General features: G+C 36.8%; 1 protein-coding gene across 6 annotated transcripts in view; it reads right to left on the bottom strand.

Annotated features, from left to right (window-relative positions):
• The window catches only part of LOC124789025 (ATP-binding cassette sub-family C member 10), a 388,717-nt gene that overhangs the window by 43,633 nt on the left and 325,658 nt on the right, over window positions 1–19,426 (bottom strand). For all 6 annotated transcript variants that reach the window (XM_047256314.1, XM_047256328.1, XM_047256320.1 and 3 more), the window contains one exon: window positions 11,493–11,736. In XM_047256314.1, the coding sequence (XP_047112270.1) occupies window positions 11,493–11,736 (244 nt within the window). The remainder of the gene's footprint in view (window positions 1–11,492; window positions 11,737–19,426) is intronic.

Raw genomic sequence — 19,426 nt, forward strand, 5'->3', positions numbered from 1 at the left:
TCCACCTAATAATATTAATGGTGTAAGTGGTATTGCTGGAGTTCTTTGTAAAGCTATTATAGGGAGAAATGCCTCAGATGTCTTTGATGTAACCAGTAGTGCTGCAGAGGCAAATCCTGTGTGCAATGTAAATGTTATTGGTGTAAATAGTTCTTCAAGCACAGAAGACAAAATTTACTGCAGAGAGGGATCACTAGCAAATGTATCTAATGCAAATGGAAATGTAGAGGTAGCAATAAGTAAGGATACGAGTGAAAATTGCAAACAAAATGGAATTTCATCTTTTTGGGTACAAAGTCAGGGCTAGATGAAATTAGTGAAGAATTTATAAATGTAGTCAGCAGTTTAAAGGAACAAGAAAACACCAGGCCACCAGAAATACTAAAGCACAGTGGAGAAAAAGTTTGTCATGGGCAAAATGAAATAAATATGAAATTATTGGCAGCTACTTAGGAATTTTTGATGAAATTGATGTGGTAGACAGCAATGTTTTGTGGTGTGTTGTCAATACAGCAGGTGATACAAGTAGTAGAGGTGTAAATGTAGAAGTAGACTGTGTTAAATTAAATTGCAATATTAGTTCTGTGAGTAGAAATAAGGCAATGAATTACATAGAGGGAGAATTCAGTATTAATACCAAAGAAGGTGCTAAGATGAATTTCAAAGTGGTGAGAATGATCTGCTTGAGGAAGACCCTTTTAGAAGTAATAGGGCAGTACAATTACAACCAAAAATTAAAGTGAGTGTTGGAGGGCTTGAGACTGAAGCATTTCTTGATTCAGGCAGTGAGATTTGTGGAATCTCTTCAATGTTTTATGAACATCTGAAATCCATTACACAAATTATGGAATTGCCAGTTGTTGGAATGCAGATTAGGGGTACAACTACCAGGTTACCCAAACATGTTAGGACCAAGGTAATTCTGTGTTTTAAGATAGGTGATATTGAGTTTAATCACATCTGTATGGTTATTCCTGAACTCTGTATTGGTATCAATTGGATAACCAAAGTAGGAGCTGTTCTAGACTGTAAAAGAAACCAGTTAATGATAGATGAAAGTGGGGCTAATTTAGTTATAGACTACAACATGTCATTAGCAGGGAAAATGATGATAGCATCACTTGTAGTGGGTCAAAGGCCAAGAGAAAATAGTGAACAGTGGAGGGGAAGCCACAGAGATCTGAAGGAGACAATGTCAGAAATTAAACACAAAACTGATAATACTGAAGTAATGTGAAGGACAAAGGAAGGAGCTGCATGATCCGCTGCGTGAAAATGATGATGTATTTTCTGATGGGTGAGGAAGGGTGAAAGACTTTGAATGTGTTATAAATGTTAAGCCACACGAACCATTCATGCAGAGACCATACCATATTGCTGTTGCACTAAGGAAGGGAGTTGAAATTGATCTGGAAAGAATGCTGCAGATAGGGATAATAGAAGGAAGCAATAGTCAATACAATAATCCACTAGTTGCTGTCAACAAGAGCGATAAATCAGTGAGGCTTGTGTTAGATGCTAGAAAGCTGAATACCATAATCTGTAGGGAAACAGACCATCCAGAAAATATGGATGATCTGTTCTATCAGTTCCACCATGCTGAAATAATGTCAAGTGTGGATCTGACATATGGTTTCTGGCAAATTCCCTTAGCCAAGAAGATAGGCAGTATACTGCTTTCTCATATGGTGGCAGATGCTACCAATTTAAGGTAGTTCCCCTTGGTCTGAAAATGTCTGTGGCTGTTTGTATAAGAACATTAGATCATGTTTTACATAGAGAGCCTTCGAGCAAACTGACAATCTATGTGGACGACATATTGATGGCATCTGTTGACTGGGAAAGTCACTGCCATCTAGTGAGGGAAGTGTTAGGTGCCCATAGAAGGGGTGGAATGAAGCTAAAACTAAGCAAGTGTCAGTTTGCTAGGAAGGAGATGGAATTCTTGGGACATGTTATCACACCCACAGGAAAGATACTAAAGAAAGACAGAATAGAGGCTATAGCTAAGTGCCCAATTCCTAATAACAAGAAGCAATGAAAGTCCTTTTTAGGAATGCGTAATTTCTATCGAAAGTTTATCAGGAGTCAGAGTCTAAACTCAGCAAACCTAAACAAGTTACTAAAGAAACAGGCAACTTCAATGTGGACACAGGATTGCACCAAAGATTTTCAGGAGGTAAAGGATCATTCAAGTAACAATGGATTACTGTACCACACAGATACAACCGTGCCTTACTGTTTGCACACTGACAGCAGTGATTATGGTTTGGGAGTGACACTGTTACAGAAAAAAGTGGTAAGTGGACATGAAGAACTGAGGAGTAAAGCTTTTGCATTAAGATCTCTTTCAAAACATAAGTGGAGTTATGGGATCACTGAAAAGGAGTTATTAGCAGTTGTGTGGGCATTCACCAACTTTAGAAATTCTACTGGGTTATGAAGTGATTGTTTTCACTGATCATAAATCATTGGGCTATTTACATGAATGTTAATTGTTGAACATCAAACCAGTGAGGTGGGCTATGTTCCTGCAGTAATTTAATTACACCATCCAGTACATAAAGGTAACTGAAATTGTTGTGACTGATGCTTTTTTGAGATTACCAGTGGGAAGTGGGGATGTGTTAACAGATGAAGAGGATGGAAATAGAGAATTTAAAATGCTATATATAAAGGGTTTGCCAAGTGTGAGAAATATCAGAGGAGTATGTAGGGACATGAGAAGACCACAGACTCAGGATCCCAAACTACAACAGATAAAGAAGTGCTTGGGAACTAGGGAGCAAGAAAATTTGAATAAATATTACAAAATACATAAGGAAACTTTGTCCAGGAGGACAAAGAAAAACAGTGGTGAATGGAAGTTATATTTTCCAGAGGACCATGTCAATGATTTAACTCAGCATGTGCACCTGAGCTATGAACACTATGGACCTCAAAAATGCACTGAAATAATGAGGTAAAATGTTGCATTCAGTAATATGGTTCGACAAGTACAGAAACAACTTGAGAGTTGTGACACCTGTCAGAGAGGTAACATAAGCCAGGTGCACAGTCAGGGATACTTACACTGTATAATACCAGAGAAGGATGGAGATCTGATAGCAGTTGATCTTTCTAGACCACTGCCAACTGGAAGAGGTGGATGCAAATACATTTTTGTAATAGTGGATATATTTAGTAAATACATCAAGCTGTATGCAATCAAACAGACAACCAGTAAGAGTATGATTTCCAAGTTCACAAACGAGTATTTTCTTTTCATGAATGTACCAAAAGCTATTTCAAATGACAATGGATCCCAATTCACTAGTAATGATTGGATTAAGTTTAAAGACACTGCAGGGATAAAGCATATAAGAATCTCAGTGTATCATTCCTTGTGCAATCCAGCAGAACAATATATGAGAGAATTGGGATGGCTCTGCAGAACATACTGTGGCAACAAATATAGCTCTTGGGTGCAATATCTAAACAGATTTTGAACCTGTAATGAACTGTGTGAAGCATAGTTCAATCGGGTTTTTACCATAGGAGGTGGAATTCAACACAAAGTAACCAAATCTGATCTCTGAACATGTTGATTAGCCCCTGCGTAATGAGATGAGTAGAGAAGAGTTGGAAACTTTTGTAAGGGAGAACATGGGGAGAAGAGCAATGCAAACAAAGCAAAGGCATTACAGAAAGGTGAAGATGACAGAGATGAGAGTTGGGATCTGGTGTTGGTGAGGACAAAGAAGAAGTCAACAGAACACAACAAAGAGACAAAGAAATTTTTTGAATTATATTATGGGTCATTTGAGGTGATGGCAAGTCCACATGTAAATGCATACTATTTGGTTTGCCCACAGACAAACAAAATACTTGGGCTCAGAAATATAAATGAGATAAAGTTGTATAAGGAAGGAGGATCATGATGGAATATATTGAAGTGATTGAGACTGGAGAGTGAGTGAATGAGTGAGTGTGTGTGTGTGTGTGTGTGTGTGTGTGTGTGTGTGTGTGGTGTTTTAATAGTTTTTTATAATGTTTAAAAAAGAATGAGTATTTGTGGATCAGTGACTTTGTAATAACACTTTGTCTCATTTTATCAAGCACATTTAAAATTTTTTGTTGTTGTTTAGATTTTAAGTTATATATGGTTCTATCCACAAGCATGAGGGTAAAATGAACCATTTGATTTATGAGGGAAATAGCTGGAGATTAGTGGTTAATTTTCTTGTCAGATATGGAATTGGACGTTGTTTTGTTGATGCTGAAAGGACTGCTATGATATCACAGCTGGGAATTATTTTGCATTTTTCATGTTACTTTGAGAATTGAATCCCAAACTGAAGGTTTGATTTGTGCATTTCTTAAGCTTTGTTTTGTTTTCCTTGATGGCTTATCACAGTAATATTTCAGTGAATGTGAGTTTCATTAGAATATATGAGCTTGTTTCACATATTGGGGTCCAAGTATGTATATTTAGGAGGATCGATGGGCCAAAAACAGAAACTGATACTGTGCTTTTTATGTAGCACATTTTGCTCGTGGATGCAGTGTGTGGTAATTGGACTGTCAATGAAATGGACTCGGGATTGGACATATTGACTGAGCTGTTGCAAGGGACAAGACTGATGAAACCTAATGTGTCAGTGAGTGCTGAAAGTTTATGCTGTGGATAATGAAAGTGAAAACAGAGTGCACAAAAGAGTGCAAAATGTGCTTCATTGGTGTAAAGTTCACATATATGTATATTTTTATAGGAAAAAGAAGGAACTCATTTAGGAAACTGACAAATATCACATGTTGTTGTTAGAGAAATTTTGTGTGGCATAAGAGTAAATTAATTTTAAAGCATTATATTGTATATTTGTAAGTCTTAAGCCTTTTAAATACAAATTTGGATGTTTATATTTAACATGGAATGGAAAGTAATTTTAAGCACCTTCCACATTTCTCGCATATAGTCTTATGTATTGTTTACTATTTATTTATTTAACAGTGGAATGCCCGCTGGGAACATATGTTTTCATTCAACAGGATTGTTTGAGTATTGTTTCGAGCTACAAGTAAATAGCATTTTTAAAATTCATGTTCCTCAGACTAGCCAAAAAGAGATTTTGTCCTTCATTTGTGATTTGGTCAAAAACTCTGGGGAGGGGGGGGGGGGGGGGGGAGGTAACATTACAATAACATCGATGGTCAGTGGCGGACAACATTATAGAGGCTCTCTGAAATAATGCAAAGATACCATTTTCACACATTGGTTATTTTCACAGGAAATCAATATGCTTACGTAGCGTACCCATGCAGCCTATGGCTTACAAGAATTTTCCATAGAATTAAAATACAATAGTTATATTTGCTCAAGAACAAAGACACTTAGCCATAGAACATAGTCTTAGAATGCCAGAATGTGAGAAAGCTGTAGAAATCTTTGCTATTTTGGACAGACTAGTTTGTGTGTCAGAATGTGGCTGAAGCAGCACAAGTGGTGAGGGGCCCATGTTGCTTGCAGTCTTTCACCATTGGGCCAGTGCTGGAGTGTGGATGTGACCACTTAACTGGAATAAAGTAATATGTTTTAAAACAGCTATTTTTAATGTAACCCAACCAGATGCATTCAGTGAACAAATATCACGTAACACTAGTACTGTCAAGATGCTAAGCAAAATCGTCCCTAGAGAGAGCCAAGCCAATAGGTTAATAGAAAACAACGACAAGATTTTTCATAATGGGCAGGACCATTTAGAGATACAGCTGTTTAGGGTTAGTGGGAATCATTCCTGATGCTTAGATGACATGCCAGGTTAGCCGAGAGCACTAATGGGCTGCTTCCTGGACACGGGTAGGCACGTCGGCCCCGGATCGAATCTGCCCAGTGGATTAACAACGAGGGCCAGTGTGCCAGCCAGCCTGGATGTTGCTTTTAGGTAGTTTTCCACATTTCGCTAGGTGAATACTGGGCTGGTCCCCATGTCCCACCTCAGTTACACAACTCACAGACATTTGAAAGCGTTCGCACTATTTCATGGCTTAAACTAGATGCAGACAGCTGGGGTGCACTACTTCTGTCCCGGAGAGGGGGGGAGGGGGGGGGCGGTATGGGGTGGAGACAGGAAGGGCAACCAGCCACCTCTGACACTAACATTGCCAAATCCATAGTAACAAGGCCGACCACATGTTGCAGTGGAGCAAAGGCCCAAGAAAATGATGATGATGATTCCTGATGCTTAGAGGACAATGAGGATTGTTTTCATTACAAAGCCAGGGATAACTGATCATATCAATGCCAAGGATATGAGACTGATCAGCCTGTCCTTGTTTCTTTTAATGATATTAGAAAAACTGGTTAATGTGTACATTAGGGAAAGGAGGCTAACTAAAGCTCCTCTACATGTAAACCAACATGCAATATCAACCAGGCCAGCCATGTGAAACAGCACTTCACCAACATGTTGGGAAGGTGGAAAATGCACTGCACTTTCAGGAAATTGCTATCTGGATTTTCTTGGATACTAAGGAGTCTTTTAGCAGTATGATCTTTGAATCCATGGTTAGAGGTGCAGAAGAGTGTGGCATTGAGACCACCATAATTGTGTAGTTGGATGAAGGTCATTCTGAGCAGAAGAAAGGTGAATGAAAAAATTGTGATCAACATCACCAGAGGATCTAAAGGTCAGCCTCAATAAAACTGCTGTACCATTTATAAGGAAGCTTATCCAGCACAAGTACTGGAATCTTATGCTTCTCAATGAAACCTGATGCTTCTTGATGAAACCTGAACTACAGAGGGGTTAGTTAAGTATCTAGGAGTAGTTCTGGATGCAAAGCTATCATGGACACCTCACATAAAGAATACTGTACATGTTCCAAAGTGAAACTTACTCTTAAGAGCACTAGAAGCAACTGTGGAAAAAACTGGGGTTTAAACCCTGAGAGTATTTCCTGGACATACACCACTGTAATAAGAACTACAATAAATTATGGGGCTACAGTATGGTGGAACAAAGTAGAAAAAGAGGATTGCTGCTAAGGATCTTGGCAAGGTGCAGAGATTCGCCTACTTGCCACAACAGGTGGAATAAGCGGTGAATGTGAACATGAATGTGAATGTAGTAGTACACCCACTGCTGGGATAGAGACCATGCTGTATGTACCCCCATTATACCTGTGGGTTAAAATGGAGACAGTGGCAGGAGTATAAAGGCTAAAAACTGGAAATAACTGGATACCTTCATAATATCCTGAATCCCACACATATTTATGGACAGTAGTAAATATAGAATGGTCAGGGAAATGCAGGATGAGTATACATTATCTTCCAACTGTTTTAATAAACCTTTCATTGTAATAATCAGAAGCAGAGAGCAGTGGAGGAAAGAACTATGACACCATGCAGAAGACATAGTTTGGTTTATTGACGGATCGAAAACAGACAATGGCACTGGGTCCAGGGTATATTGGGAACAGCCTAGAATGGGGAATGCAATCTCTCTAGGGACTCTGGCCACAGTATCACAGGTGGAAATATCAGCTCTCAAGGTGTGTGCAGATGAGAATTTATGAAGGCACTACAAAGATTGTAGTATTTACATTTATTCAGACAGACAACAGACTCTGAAAATTCTGTAAGCCCCTGCAATGTGATCAAAGATTGTTGCAGAATGCTACAAAGTCACTGTGAGACTAAGGGAATGCAATAGCATAAAACCATTATGGGCTCCTGGTCAGGCCAGATCAATGGCAGTGAAGGAGCTGGTAGACTGGCCAGGACAGGTGTGACAACTCCATTTCTTGAACTGAAACCCGCCCCAACCATCACCAAGGCAATGGCTAAATCAAAACTATGAAACTGGATCATAAGGCAGCATGTAGAATACTGGACTACGATCCAAAAACAAAAACATAGTAAGCTAATGAAGACAAGCCATGTTTTAAGAGAAGTTCTGTAATCTTGGGTTCAAACAGGAGACAGACTAAACTCATGGTATGGATAATGATATGCCACTGAAACTTTAGGAAATACCTACACATAATGGGTATAGAGAAAGAAGTCCTTATGTGGTGAGGGTGATGAAATCACACCACATGTAGACTTCTGGTGCCAAGCAGGTCATAAAACATAGGAGTTGGGTTGGGTTGTTTCGAGGAGGAGACCAAACAGCGAGGTCATCGGTCTCATCAGATTAGGGAAGGACGGGGTAGGAAGCTGGCCATGCCCTTTCAAAGGAACCATCTGGGCATTTGCCTTGAGTGATTCAGGGAAATCACAGAAAACATAAATCAGGATGGCCGGACGTGGGTTGAACCATTGTTCTCCCAAATGCGAGTCCAGTGAAGACATAGGATATTCAGGACATCAATTCCTGAAGAAATTGTGTCTAATAAATGTAGAAAAAATATATATTTACCAAAGAGAAGAAAGAGAGGTTCCAAGACAAAATTAAAACCAAACAAACAATCCAAATCCCTGAAGAAGAAAGGAAAGTATGATCAGAAAGGCACAGCATATTAAAAATTGATTGTTTTATTGTACCCCAAAGTAGGGCGAAATGAAAGAACCAATAAAGGGCCTCCTACTACTCTTTAAGGGTGTTGGTTGGCTTTACTAGCCCCATATAGAGTGAAACTGCACAACAAATCCTGTTTAGGTGCAGACAATAGTGGGGTAGAACTGCTGTTGTTTTTACCTCCCTGATCAAATCAAATCAATTCACATCACATCAACAGATCAGAAAGTGGATTAAATAGTTTTTCTCAGCCTCACATCCCTCCTGCTGTAATTTGCATATAATGTACTTCATGCCACTGCTTTCTCTTTCTTTTTGCAAAAAACTTAATTTTGTTGACAGTAAGCTTGCACTGTCAGGTAACAAGGTATATTATATTTACTGGAACCATGTGTTCTAATTAGTTTCCACTGCTGCCAAGTGTACGGTCGGCATTGCCAAATACTAACTCTAATGAAACATGTACCCTAGAGGTTGATACTAAGTGAACAGCACTGGATCGGTATAGCTTATGGATTGCAGATGATCAAACCCGTACTCAGTTTTACTGTCATGCCTCCCTGAAGTACATGTCCACCACTTTCATGACACATCTCAATTAAAGAACAAAGTGAGTATTACAATCCCCAACCTGCCTTCAGAAACAGAAGGTAGTCTGTAAATGCAGTACACTTCTTAGATGCAAGGAAATGTCTGATAACAAAGTGTATACAGTATGAACAGGCAAATTCATTAGAAATGATGACCATTTAAACAAACGCCTGAAGTCAGGATCACATCAACCAGTATATATGTATGTGTCATTTGAACTTGTCACTCAAGATGCAGGTTTTGTCATGGGTTAGCCAGTGACTAGACAAACACTACCATCATTACTATATTTAAATTTACTACAATATAGCAGATGATTCACAAACCAACATCTCAAACATTAGTAACCCCGCCCTTTCTCTAACAAAATGATCATATATCAACAGATTTCCAACCATACCAAATTTTGCACTTGTCTCTTCTTTTAAAGAAATAAGAATAAAGTAAAGACACTTTAATAGGGAAAGAAATTCACTAAAAGAAAAGATAATCAAAAGTTTATGAGTCAGTGACATTTCCGATAACTAAATACAAATAAGCAGACATAAAAAAAGGAGTCTGAATCTATAAGAATGAATGCAAGTGAAGAAAAGGCAGGGCTAAGACTTGAAACCAGGGATGTGTGATGGCAAATCATCGATGCTGATAAAGATTTCATCACTGACATCTACACATTGATGACTGATAATAATTGACCACAAAATATTAATGTTTTTAAAATTGATGTTAAATGTTGAATTTACAGAACAGCATAAAATGCAACATACAAATATACTTAACATCATATTTATTTGTCACTAAATACAGCTATATTTAACATTAAATATTCCAAAACTTTTTGTCTATGGACCATAAATATATTTTTGATGGAAGTTTCCCATACAGTATATTTCATTGTTGATGGAGAGCATACCTTGCTGCAGAAAATAGTCTTTCAGAAGCTGGCAATACAGCTATACAGCTCAAATATTTAAGAGAATTTTTTGTAGCCTTGGATAGGCAGAACTAATGTGATTCCATACTTTTAATGGATCTCGTTTAAGACCCAGAAGGTGATATTTTGCTGATGGTAAGTTTGTTTGTGTTCCAGTTTGCAAATTATTCTTTACTTGTGCTTTTTCATAATGTTCACTGCTTAAATCAAAGGTGGTTTCTCTATTTTCCTGTAATGTATCAAAGCATTGCCCATCTTCACTGATAGTTGTTTCAACAAATGCTAGCAAATCTCTGATAATTTTGATTGCTCTCAAATATTCTAAAGCATCCTGAAGTGTAAGTTCTTGAATCGAGGATCGAGCAATGTTGATATGGCTAATGTATTAACATGTCCAGTTGCTAGTTGGTTTCTGTTATTATGTTATTCTTCAGTCCTCTTCAACATTCTATGCTGGTTGCATGTCAGATATTTTGATATTCAATATACTAGTCATTGAGATTACTTTACTGCTTGCAATGTACTTTTCTAAACAGATTTCAAGAGTAGACTGTCACAATCATCTATAGAGCCTACAATGCCTGCAGCGGTTAGCATGGATGGTACACCAGCACGGCAATTAATATCTTAACTGCTGAACATGCCTGCAAAAACCTTTCAGTCATATAAAATGTCGAATTTCATCTAGTAGGTACTTCATGAATTAGTTTGAGGTCTGTTTCTTTTCTTAGCTTATCAGTTGCTACTAGACTTGATTTAACGCATATATACATAACTTGAAGTATCATTTGTAGCAATTAAAAGACATTTAAAGCAAAATGGGTACATACTACTTGATATCATGAAAGCACAAATTGAAAGAACATAGTTATTAGTCCATGCTTATTTATAAAAATAACCAACATTCCTACCTTAGTTTGATCAAAAATATTGCTTCCACTCACTCTCCAATGGCCACATTTGACATACTGCAAACATGTTGCACTGGTGTCATTACGACACAGGTTCAGAAAAAGATTCATTTATATCTGTGCCATCATTGAAGGTCAATTTTTTGGCTTTAGCCCTGATGTCACAATTATTCAAAGTCTTGATAATAAAGCATTATTGTTTAAACTGACATTGGTAATATTTTTAATTATTGATGATCATTGAACTTGTAACTGCCCATGAGGGGAAAAGGACAGCCACGGGTATGTGTGTGTGTGTGTGTGCAAGAACAGATTTTAGTCTAACAACACACAATAACAAAATAAGTTATTTACAGTAGTACACAACAGGTGATGCTTAAGTGCAATAAAGCGAAAAGTATCTGATGATAAAATAAAAAACCATAAAGTCCTTAAATCTAACACCTCTCTTTGACTTCATTGCTGTATGAATTAATTATGAATACATCCACAAAAAGTAAAAACAAAATTATTTTTGAAAATTTAAACTTGTCAGTTATTATCTCTAATCCTTGCCTTTGCTGCGCGCAGTACAGCACGTGCCAAGCATAGCAGCTGTCTTTGACCAGTGCTAAGCTTCTTTCCACCAGGCCCAACATCAGCAGCAGGACCACCAAGAGCTCGCACAGCTCCCCACAGCCCAACACGTCGCAGAGCAGTCTCTAGCTCTGCAGGTGAGTGCCGTCCTTCTGGATCAAGATTTTCATGCACTGTTCCTGAGAACAGCCATGGGTCCTGAGGAATTGCTGCCAGTCTGGACCTGTGGATTTGCATTGCCATATAATAATATTCTTCTACACCAAAACAAACTTAAAAGTAAACAGCAATGCGACCCATCAGAGAGCTAGCTGCTGTTTTCTTCTTTCTACAATTATCAAAAGTTTAGAAGCAACTGTGAATATGATTAGATTAGACAAGGATCAAGTAAGCAGTGATTTGTTGACAGTATCATTTCGACTTAATTGTCTATTTAACCTGATTCAATGAACTGTGAAATGCACTCTGAACTTGTTATCTATCTGAACAGATGATGTCCATTATTTGGGAACATGCATTTTCAGTAACTTGCCAGCAGTCATAAGAAGTTTAGCCAACAATAAATTTCAGTTTAAGAGGAATCTGAATGATTTATTGGTGGACTACTTCTTCTACGTCATTTCTTAGGAAAAACAATTGAAATATAAATTCTGAATACAATCAAATAGTGTAAAATCCGACTTCTGCACACCTCCAGTAAAGCAATGAGAACAATGTGTCAGAAACAGTTTTCTGCTTAATGATGTGTAGCCACAACAGACAAAGAATTATCCGATGCACTTCAGTGTACATACATTTACATGACTGTGACAAGTCTGTTATTACCTCCTAAACAAAAATATGTTTCAGATTTATTTCTATTCCACATCCACTAGCATACATCTCTTTCGATAAATATTTATTCTTGTTTTTGAGATACTCTGCATCCTTAAGGATCCCCTGACTATGGATTGTGATTGGTGGTGGAAGTTAATCCAAACTTAAACTGCTGATTGAGAATTTTACACAATACCCAGTGTCAATGGAGAACAACAATTTAGTTATCTTTCCAAACTAACAAAACATTTTAAAATGTAAACTCTTGTGCCATGTTAAGAAAACAGCCTCATCTCAATTTCATGTAATATTCAGTTCAAAGTTATTATTTGACAGTGACAGTAAACTGCTTCCAGCAGTAACTACATGGCTCATATGTGACACAAGTGTGAAGACTACACCATGTGGCAAAGCAGCCATGGTTAGTTGTAGTTGGATATATTATTATTCTGTGTGTTTTGCTCTCATTACAAGTAAACAGCATTCAACTGAATATAAGATATGACAAATTTAACACCACTACATTGATTAGACATTTTTCATTAGCATTGAGCATAACACAGAACACCTTTTCAGCAGTATCTGAGTGGGATGACTTTTTCTGCTCAATAATATAGGCATCATTAAAAACATATCCCATGGACATATGCCACTCAATGACACATAATACACTATATGCACTAAACAATGAGTTCAGGTCACTAGCATACTGAATGTTCAACTCTCTCTCACACACACACACACAGGTATGGATTCAGAAAATTTATGGAGAATTATATACACAGGAACAACTATATGGCAGATTACATTTAAAAGAGGGGCTAACTCAGCCAAAAATTCACTATAGAATCTGATATGGATTCCATTGGGCCCTGGAGCTTTGTTCAATTTTAATTATTTCAGCTGTTCTCAACACCATTGAAGCTAATACTTATTTCATTCAAATTTTAAGTGATATGAGGATTACATTGGGGCAGTTCTCCTAGGTTTTCCTTTGTAAATAAATGTTGTAAATGGAGTTAACCATTTCAGCCATTGCTTTGCTACTCTCAATTTCAGTTCTGTCCCATTCATGAATGACTGGATAATAATTTTTGTGCTGCTAACAGCCTTTACATTCAATCAGAATTTCATTGGGTTTTGTGAAAGATCATTTGACAAAATATTCTGCTGCAATAGTCACTAAATGCATGACACATCACTGTCTTGACAGCAAAATGCGTTTCATTCAGCACCTCTCTATCTATAGCCCTAAATTTTGTTTTACACCTATTATGCTGTAGTCATCATTTCTTTAGAAGGTTCTTCGCAGTGATTATATACCATGGAGAGGCCCTCACATTATGAACTCTTCTACTGGGTACCTATCTATCTAGTGCATGGTCAACTATTCTTTTAAAATTGCACCATAGTTCCTCTACATGCTTGTGTGCTACACTGGAAGTTTCGAATTTGTCATTGATGTATGACTCTACCGCTTTTTTATCTAGTTTGCTTAACATATATACTTGTTTTGGTTGTCATTTGTACTTTGGTAATCATTGCTGCCACAATCGCTCCATGCTCACTAACATCAGTTTCAATGTGGACATCCTCAAAGCTCAGATCTAATTGTTGCCATTAGATCTAATATATTTCCATCATAAGTGGCATTACAAACTGTCTATTCTAAGTAGTTTCCAGAGAAATCATTGAGTAATGTTTCATGGGATGTCTTGTCACACCTACCACTAACAAAACTGTAATCTCCCCATCTGATTGTCGGATGATTAAAGACTCCAATGATGACTAAACTATGATTGGATAACATATGTACAAGTGAAGTGAGGTTTTCTCTAAAGTTCTTTGTTACATCAGGAGATGAGTCTTGTGGGAAAGTGAAGGATCAAATTCACATTTTATGCCCACCCTCGATACTGAGTCTTGCCCGAACAATCTCACATGCAGCTTCAATTTCTATCTCGGTGGATTTGAGTTTCTTGTCTACTGCAAAAATACATCACCTCCATTTCCATTCGCCTATCCTTTTGATATACACTTACAATTTCCCCCAAAAATGTTATCAATTTCAGGTTTCAGCCAGCATTCTGTACCTTGTATTACGTGAGCTTCACTGCTTTTGATGACTGCTTGAGAGTCTGAAAGAGACCCTTGTGTGCACTCCGCACACAGTCAGCTACCTGACTGATGTTTAGTGCACACCTCACCCATTCAGAGGGACACTACAGTTTTCAACCCTATACCCAAGTCCAGAATGTCATAGCCTAGTTGTTAAATAATCTTCAAAGTCTCTGATTCAGTCTTTTCACTCGACTCAGAACAATGTTCAAACTGTGAGCCTGGCTGGTTTTCTCAACCTTCTCTGCAAGTCACTGGAATGATCCAAGTATGATCACAAAGGCAACAGAAAAACCTAGGGTAAGAATTGCTAGTTTCTAAAACTTTTTGAGGTTAATGATGGTCGCTACCAAACCTAAAAATAGATTTTTTATATACAATGCTTCTTTTGAAAGGGAAAGTAGATCTAACAAAATAGGCTGGTTACAATGTGTGCTACAGTAACTAAATCACAAATGCCAATTTACTATGAAATAGTTTATGCACAGTACAGCAGTAACTTCCAAAAATTCTCAAAAATGAATGTTTATTTGTGTCAATATACACTGAAATTTGTAATGACCTATTCTTTGGCATAAGCTGTGAAGAACAAACACTGATTTGCTACAAAATAAATTAACGACAACACTTGTAACTTAAAATAAATTTCAAAAATACAGTTCTGCATGCATCTGAAAATTCCCAAAAGCAATGTATTTCTCATATAATTATACAATGAAATTAGAGAATAATTGTTTTGAACAAGGATAGACTTCCTATTCTCAAAAATTTTGAAAAGGCACAAGTAAGTTTAAGCCTACAATTAACGATAACAGTACAAGTTTAATGCGGAACTTGCAAATATTCAAAATTTCACAACGCATCACAATACAAATGAGTATTGACAAAATCAATAAACAAGTTTACAGAAGAGACACAAACAGTAAAATACGTGAATCAAAAATTTCAGATCAGCACATGAATCTGACACACATGGTCTCACGCAAAGGAATATTCCAAAGATGGCTTTACATTTAAATGGATATATTAATTGCATGGATTTTTTACTTAGCTGATTCTGCAACAACTTCTACATTGTCATGCCAAAGATAAACACTGCAACATCAATATATCTCAGTCAAAAAGCCAAAAATGTCTAGTATCAACAAAGCAGGTCTCCTGCCTGGAGCAGCTAACAATACTAAGAGTTTCACAAGAAATAAACATGAATGTCCTGCATAATTAAATTATTTTCAAAACAATCTGTGACTGTGGTCTCTTTCTCAACAGAAAATTATTGTCTCCAAAATTTTTATTTGCCATAAAGCAAAAATTTCATAGTTCCTACATAGTCAAGAGAGAACCTAACATATTCCTGATTAGCCACTGGTTTTACACATTATCTGATCACCTAGATTCAAGAATTGAAGATTCTCTTAGATGCACTACAATGCTGACTGTAATCACACTTCAACACAGTCCTGTTACTTTATTTTCATTTTATTCTCATTTTATTAGAAGAAAATGTCTACCAATAATAGGTCATCATAAGTAGATGTATGTTCCTCTGCTACTTATTTTTTTTGCCAAGAGGTAGACCACTGAGAATACTAATCTTACATACAGTGTACTGCTGGTGTTAGAGTAACTTACAAGATTTTTATTAATGTTTCTTCTGTATAAATGTTTTATTGTGTACTTATCTTGCTGGTAGGTATTTTTAAATCCAATTTTAATTTAGATTATGCTGGCGTAGTACTATGCCGCCAGGGCAGCTCTCCTACTTTCTCACATTCAAAGCCACTATTTTGTATAGCTTACTACAGAAGCAGCACTGAAAAACTATACAGAGAGTGAGTTAGCTGAAGCCCTTTACTAGTTTCAGAAGTCCCCCTAAATAAAGCAGGGTGAGTGTACTAGCTACATTCCTACAGCAGTTGGTACGCACCAGCCTTCCTCTGAAGAGAGAACTGGCTCGTTCAATCAAATACCTAAGGGAAGTAGCCTACAATTTATTATTATGGAATCTGAATCAAGGTCTTTACACTTATTAGTTCTGTGAAAACCTGTTGGTTGAATTTGTTGTTTTTTACATAAATTTAATTTCAGATTCTTATTTTTCCAAGTAACTTGTTTTAACTGTGTCAGACAGCCATCCTCAGATCCAAATGCTGCAGAAATGGGTCACACATGAGTGGTAACACACGGTCCTCCTATACAGCATATGATGATGACAAATTTGGTTGCAGCCTGTGTGAAATGTATGAGGACACTGTTTTAATACGTAGTGATGTGTGTGTACATTGTGACCAAATGAAAACTGATCACTTTTAGACAGAAACATCATTAAAGAAAAATGACAAGCAGTTGTAGAAAAGACCAGATTTTTGAAAATTCTTCTGAATTGTGCTTAGTTACTGATTATTTACCACAATCTTACTTTTTTATATTTGTTGTCAGTCTCTTTACTGAGTTGCCCAGTAACATTACAATATGAGAGTGACATGGGAGGTGGAGGAGTTCAAACAAAAAATTTGGCCCATCTCATTAATTGGCAGGGAATATGTGGCACTCTCTGTGTGGAAAAAGACAAAAAAGCAAAACCCTTTACTATATGCCTGTCCTTTCATGGTACTAATACAAACTTAATGACTAACCTACAATATGAAATGTATGAGGACACTGTTTTAATCCAAATGCATTCAAAATGTAGCATTAATATTTACGAAAGTGTACTAGCATAGTGAGGAACATTTCTGAGTGTAAGAAAACCTAACCTGGGGGATGTATTTACCTTATTGCTGAAGTGCGAGTCAAATGTTGATGCACCTCTTACAAAAACAATTCAAAAGGGAGCATAAAAATCTTGGTGCCATGTTTATCATGACGTCAAAAATTATATAACAAAAACATAAAAACTGATCTAAAAGCATAGATTAAAACAGCTGGATTTAAACTTGGTGTCCAGCAAGTTTAGAGTAGATTACGTAATAAGGTGATTTAGTATGCATAAAATTTTGATAGGCTGTAAAATCTAATTTTATTCTTCTCACGTTGGTACATCTCATAAATTGTACAAGTTGGTGTCAAATTCTTGACCTGTGTATTGTTTTGTATATGTATCTTTATTGAAGTAGTCATGTGTTTTTTCACTGAAATAAATAACATAAACAACTGTGTCATTAATAGAATCCTTGTCTCTTATGATTAATTGCCAATCTAAATTCACCTACAATTGGCAAATGCTAATACAGAATGAGTTCCTGCTTTTTCAAAAATTAAGAAAGGAGCAGCTAAATTCAAACATGGCCTTACTTACCTTGAAGTTGATCAGTATAAAAGCAGTACCAAAACTCTGCCAAGGGCGATTGGCAATCAAATGTGTATAAAATAGCTGACACCATGCATAAATCAAAAGAGAAAATATGATTGCTTTCACATAAAGTATTAATTTTTGCCAATTCTTTGTGTAAGATGAGTGCTACATTCATTAAGTGCTCACCAAAAGTAAATGTGAGAAAAAAAGGTCCCAGCAACATTTGGGCCAATTTGAAAAGAAGTTTACTGGTTTTGACGACAACCTCTTTAATGCTGTGGATGAAATAAAGAGTCCATCAATTTGTGCACAGCAATCAAAGCAGGAGAATGAAGCACCAACTGATGGGATGTTAGTTTCATCTCCTAGAGATTCTGTGGTATATCAAAAGAATTTTTCAATTGATTCCAAGCAAGCAATAACAAGTGAAATTATACATATATCTTCTAGAAGTATTGGGGGAAAAAAACAGAAGACAATGATGAAGAAGAAAAATAAATGCATCCATGCACAATGAGAACAATGAATGGTCTGAAATAAGAGTGCTTGGAACATCAATCCTATTCACCAGATTTGGCATCCTGTGAATTCTGTCTATACCTAAAGAGAATGAAATACATTAAAAACATGCAAAAATGTGGAAGAAAAGGAATGGATGTGGTTTAGGAGTATGCATGTATTGTGATAAGGAAGAGAGGGGGGAGGGGGATTGGTTAGGTCACGGATCTCAAGTTTATGTGGCACAGGTACATGTGGAAAATAAAATGCAAAAATATACGAGGATGATAGACGACGTGCGATCAATAGGAATGATTATAACTACCAGTATGAAGAATTTGCGGCATCAGATGCTGCATCAACAACCTGTGCAGGCATTTAGTTGTGTGTTGTGCTCAGATGAGATTGCTGATAGAGTGTAGCTGGGAATCAAAGCATGTGCAGTTTGGAAGGTTATGAATTCACATGTCCCTGTGTTTCTTCAAAGAGAAGAAATTTAGGTCTGAAAAATGTATTGAGTCCACCTCCTAGGCATTACTATTAGAGTTTATCAAATTTAGGCACTGGACAATTAACTGGGAGAAAGGCTAATAATCATTGATCATATTTGATCTAATTATGTCCCAAGTGCTCCAAAGAATAGAAAATAAATTAAATGCAGTAAAATTAAATGAACAAGTTGATAGGAACGATAGGATGCAACTCGTTCACATAAGAGGTGTGATAAAAAATAAATGGGAATTTTTGTTTTTCTTAAAGAGCCTTTATTTATTCATCAACATCAACTTTTTCTGCCTCAAATCAATCCCCTTAGATACAATACACTTGTGCCAGCACTTTTTCCAGTCCTGGAAGCACTTCTGGAACTCATTTTTCATTATGGAATTTAGCTCCTTCAATAATGCTGTATTTATCTGATCAAAATGATGTCCTTTCATGGTTCTCTTCAGCCTCAGAAATATAAAGAAGTTGAAGGTATCCATTTCGAGTGAATACAGTGGCTGAGACAACATAATGGCTTTTGAATTATTTCTACAACAGAGTGATCGCTCCATTACACACTATGTGTTCACTGCAAAATAATGGTCTTTCTTTATTTACTTCTCATTTCTTCTTCTTCTTTTTTTCCCAAGAAATCATGAAAAAACATTGAGGTGTGAGTGGGAGCATTATCATGATGTAATTT

The sequence above is a fragment of the Schistocerca piceifrons genome, chromosome 1, assembly GCF_021461385.2.
Source record: "Schistocerca piceifrons isolate TAMUIC-IGC-003096 chromosome 1, iqSchPice1.1, whole genome shotgun sequence".
In the NCBI taxonomy this organism is placed as follows: Eukaryota; Metazoa; Arthropoda; class Insecta; order Orthoptera; family Acrididae; genus Schistocerca; species Schistocerca piceifrons.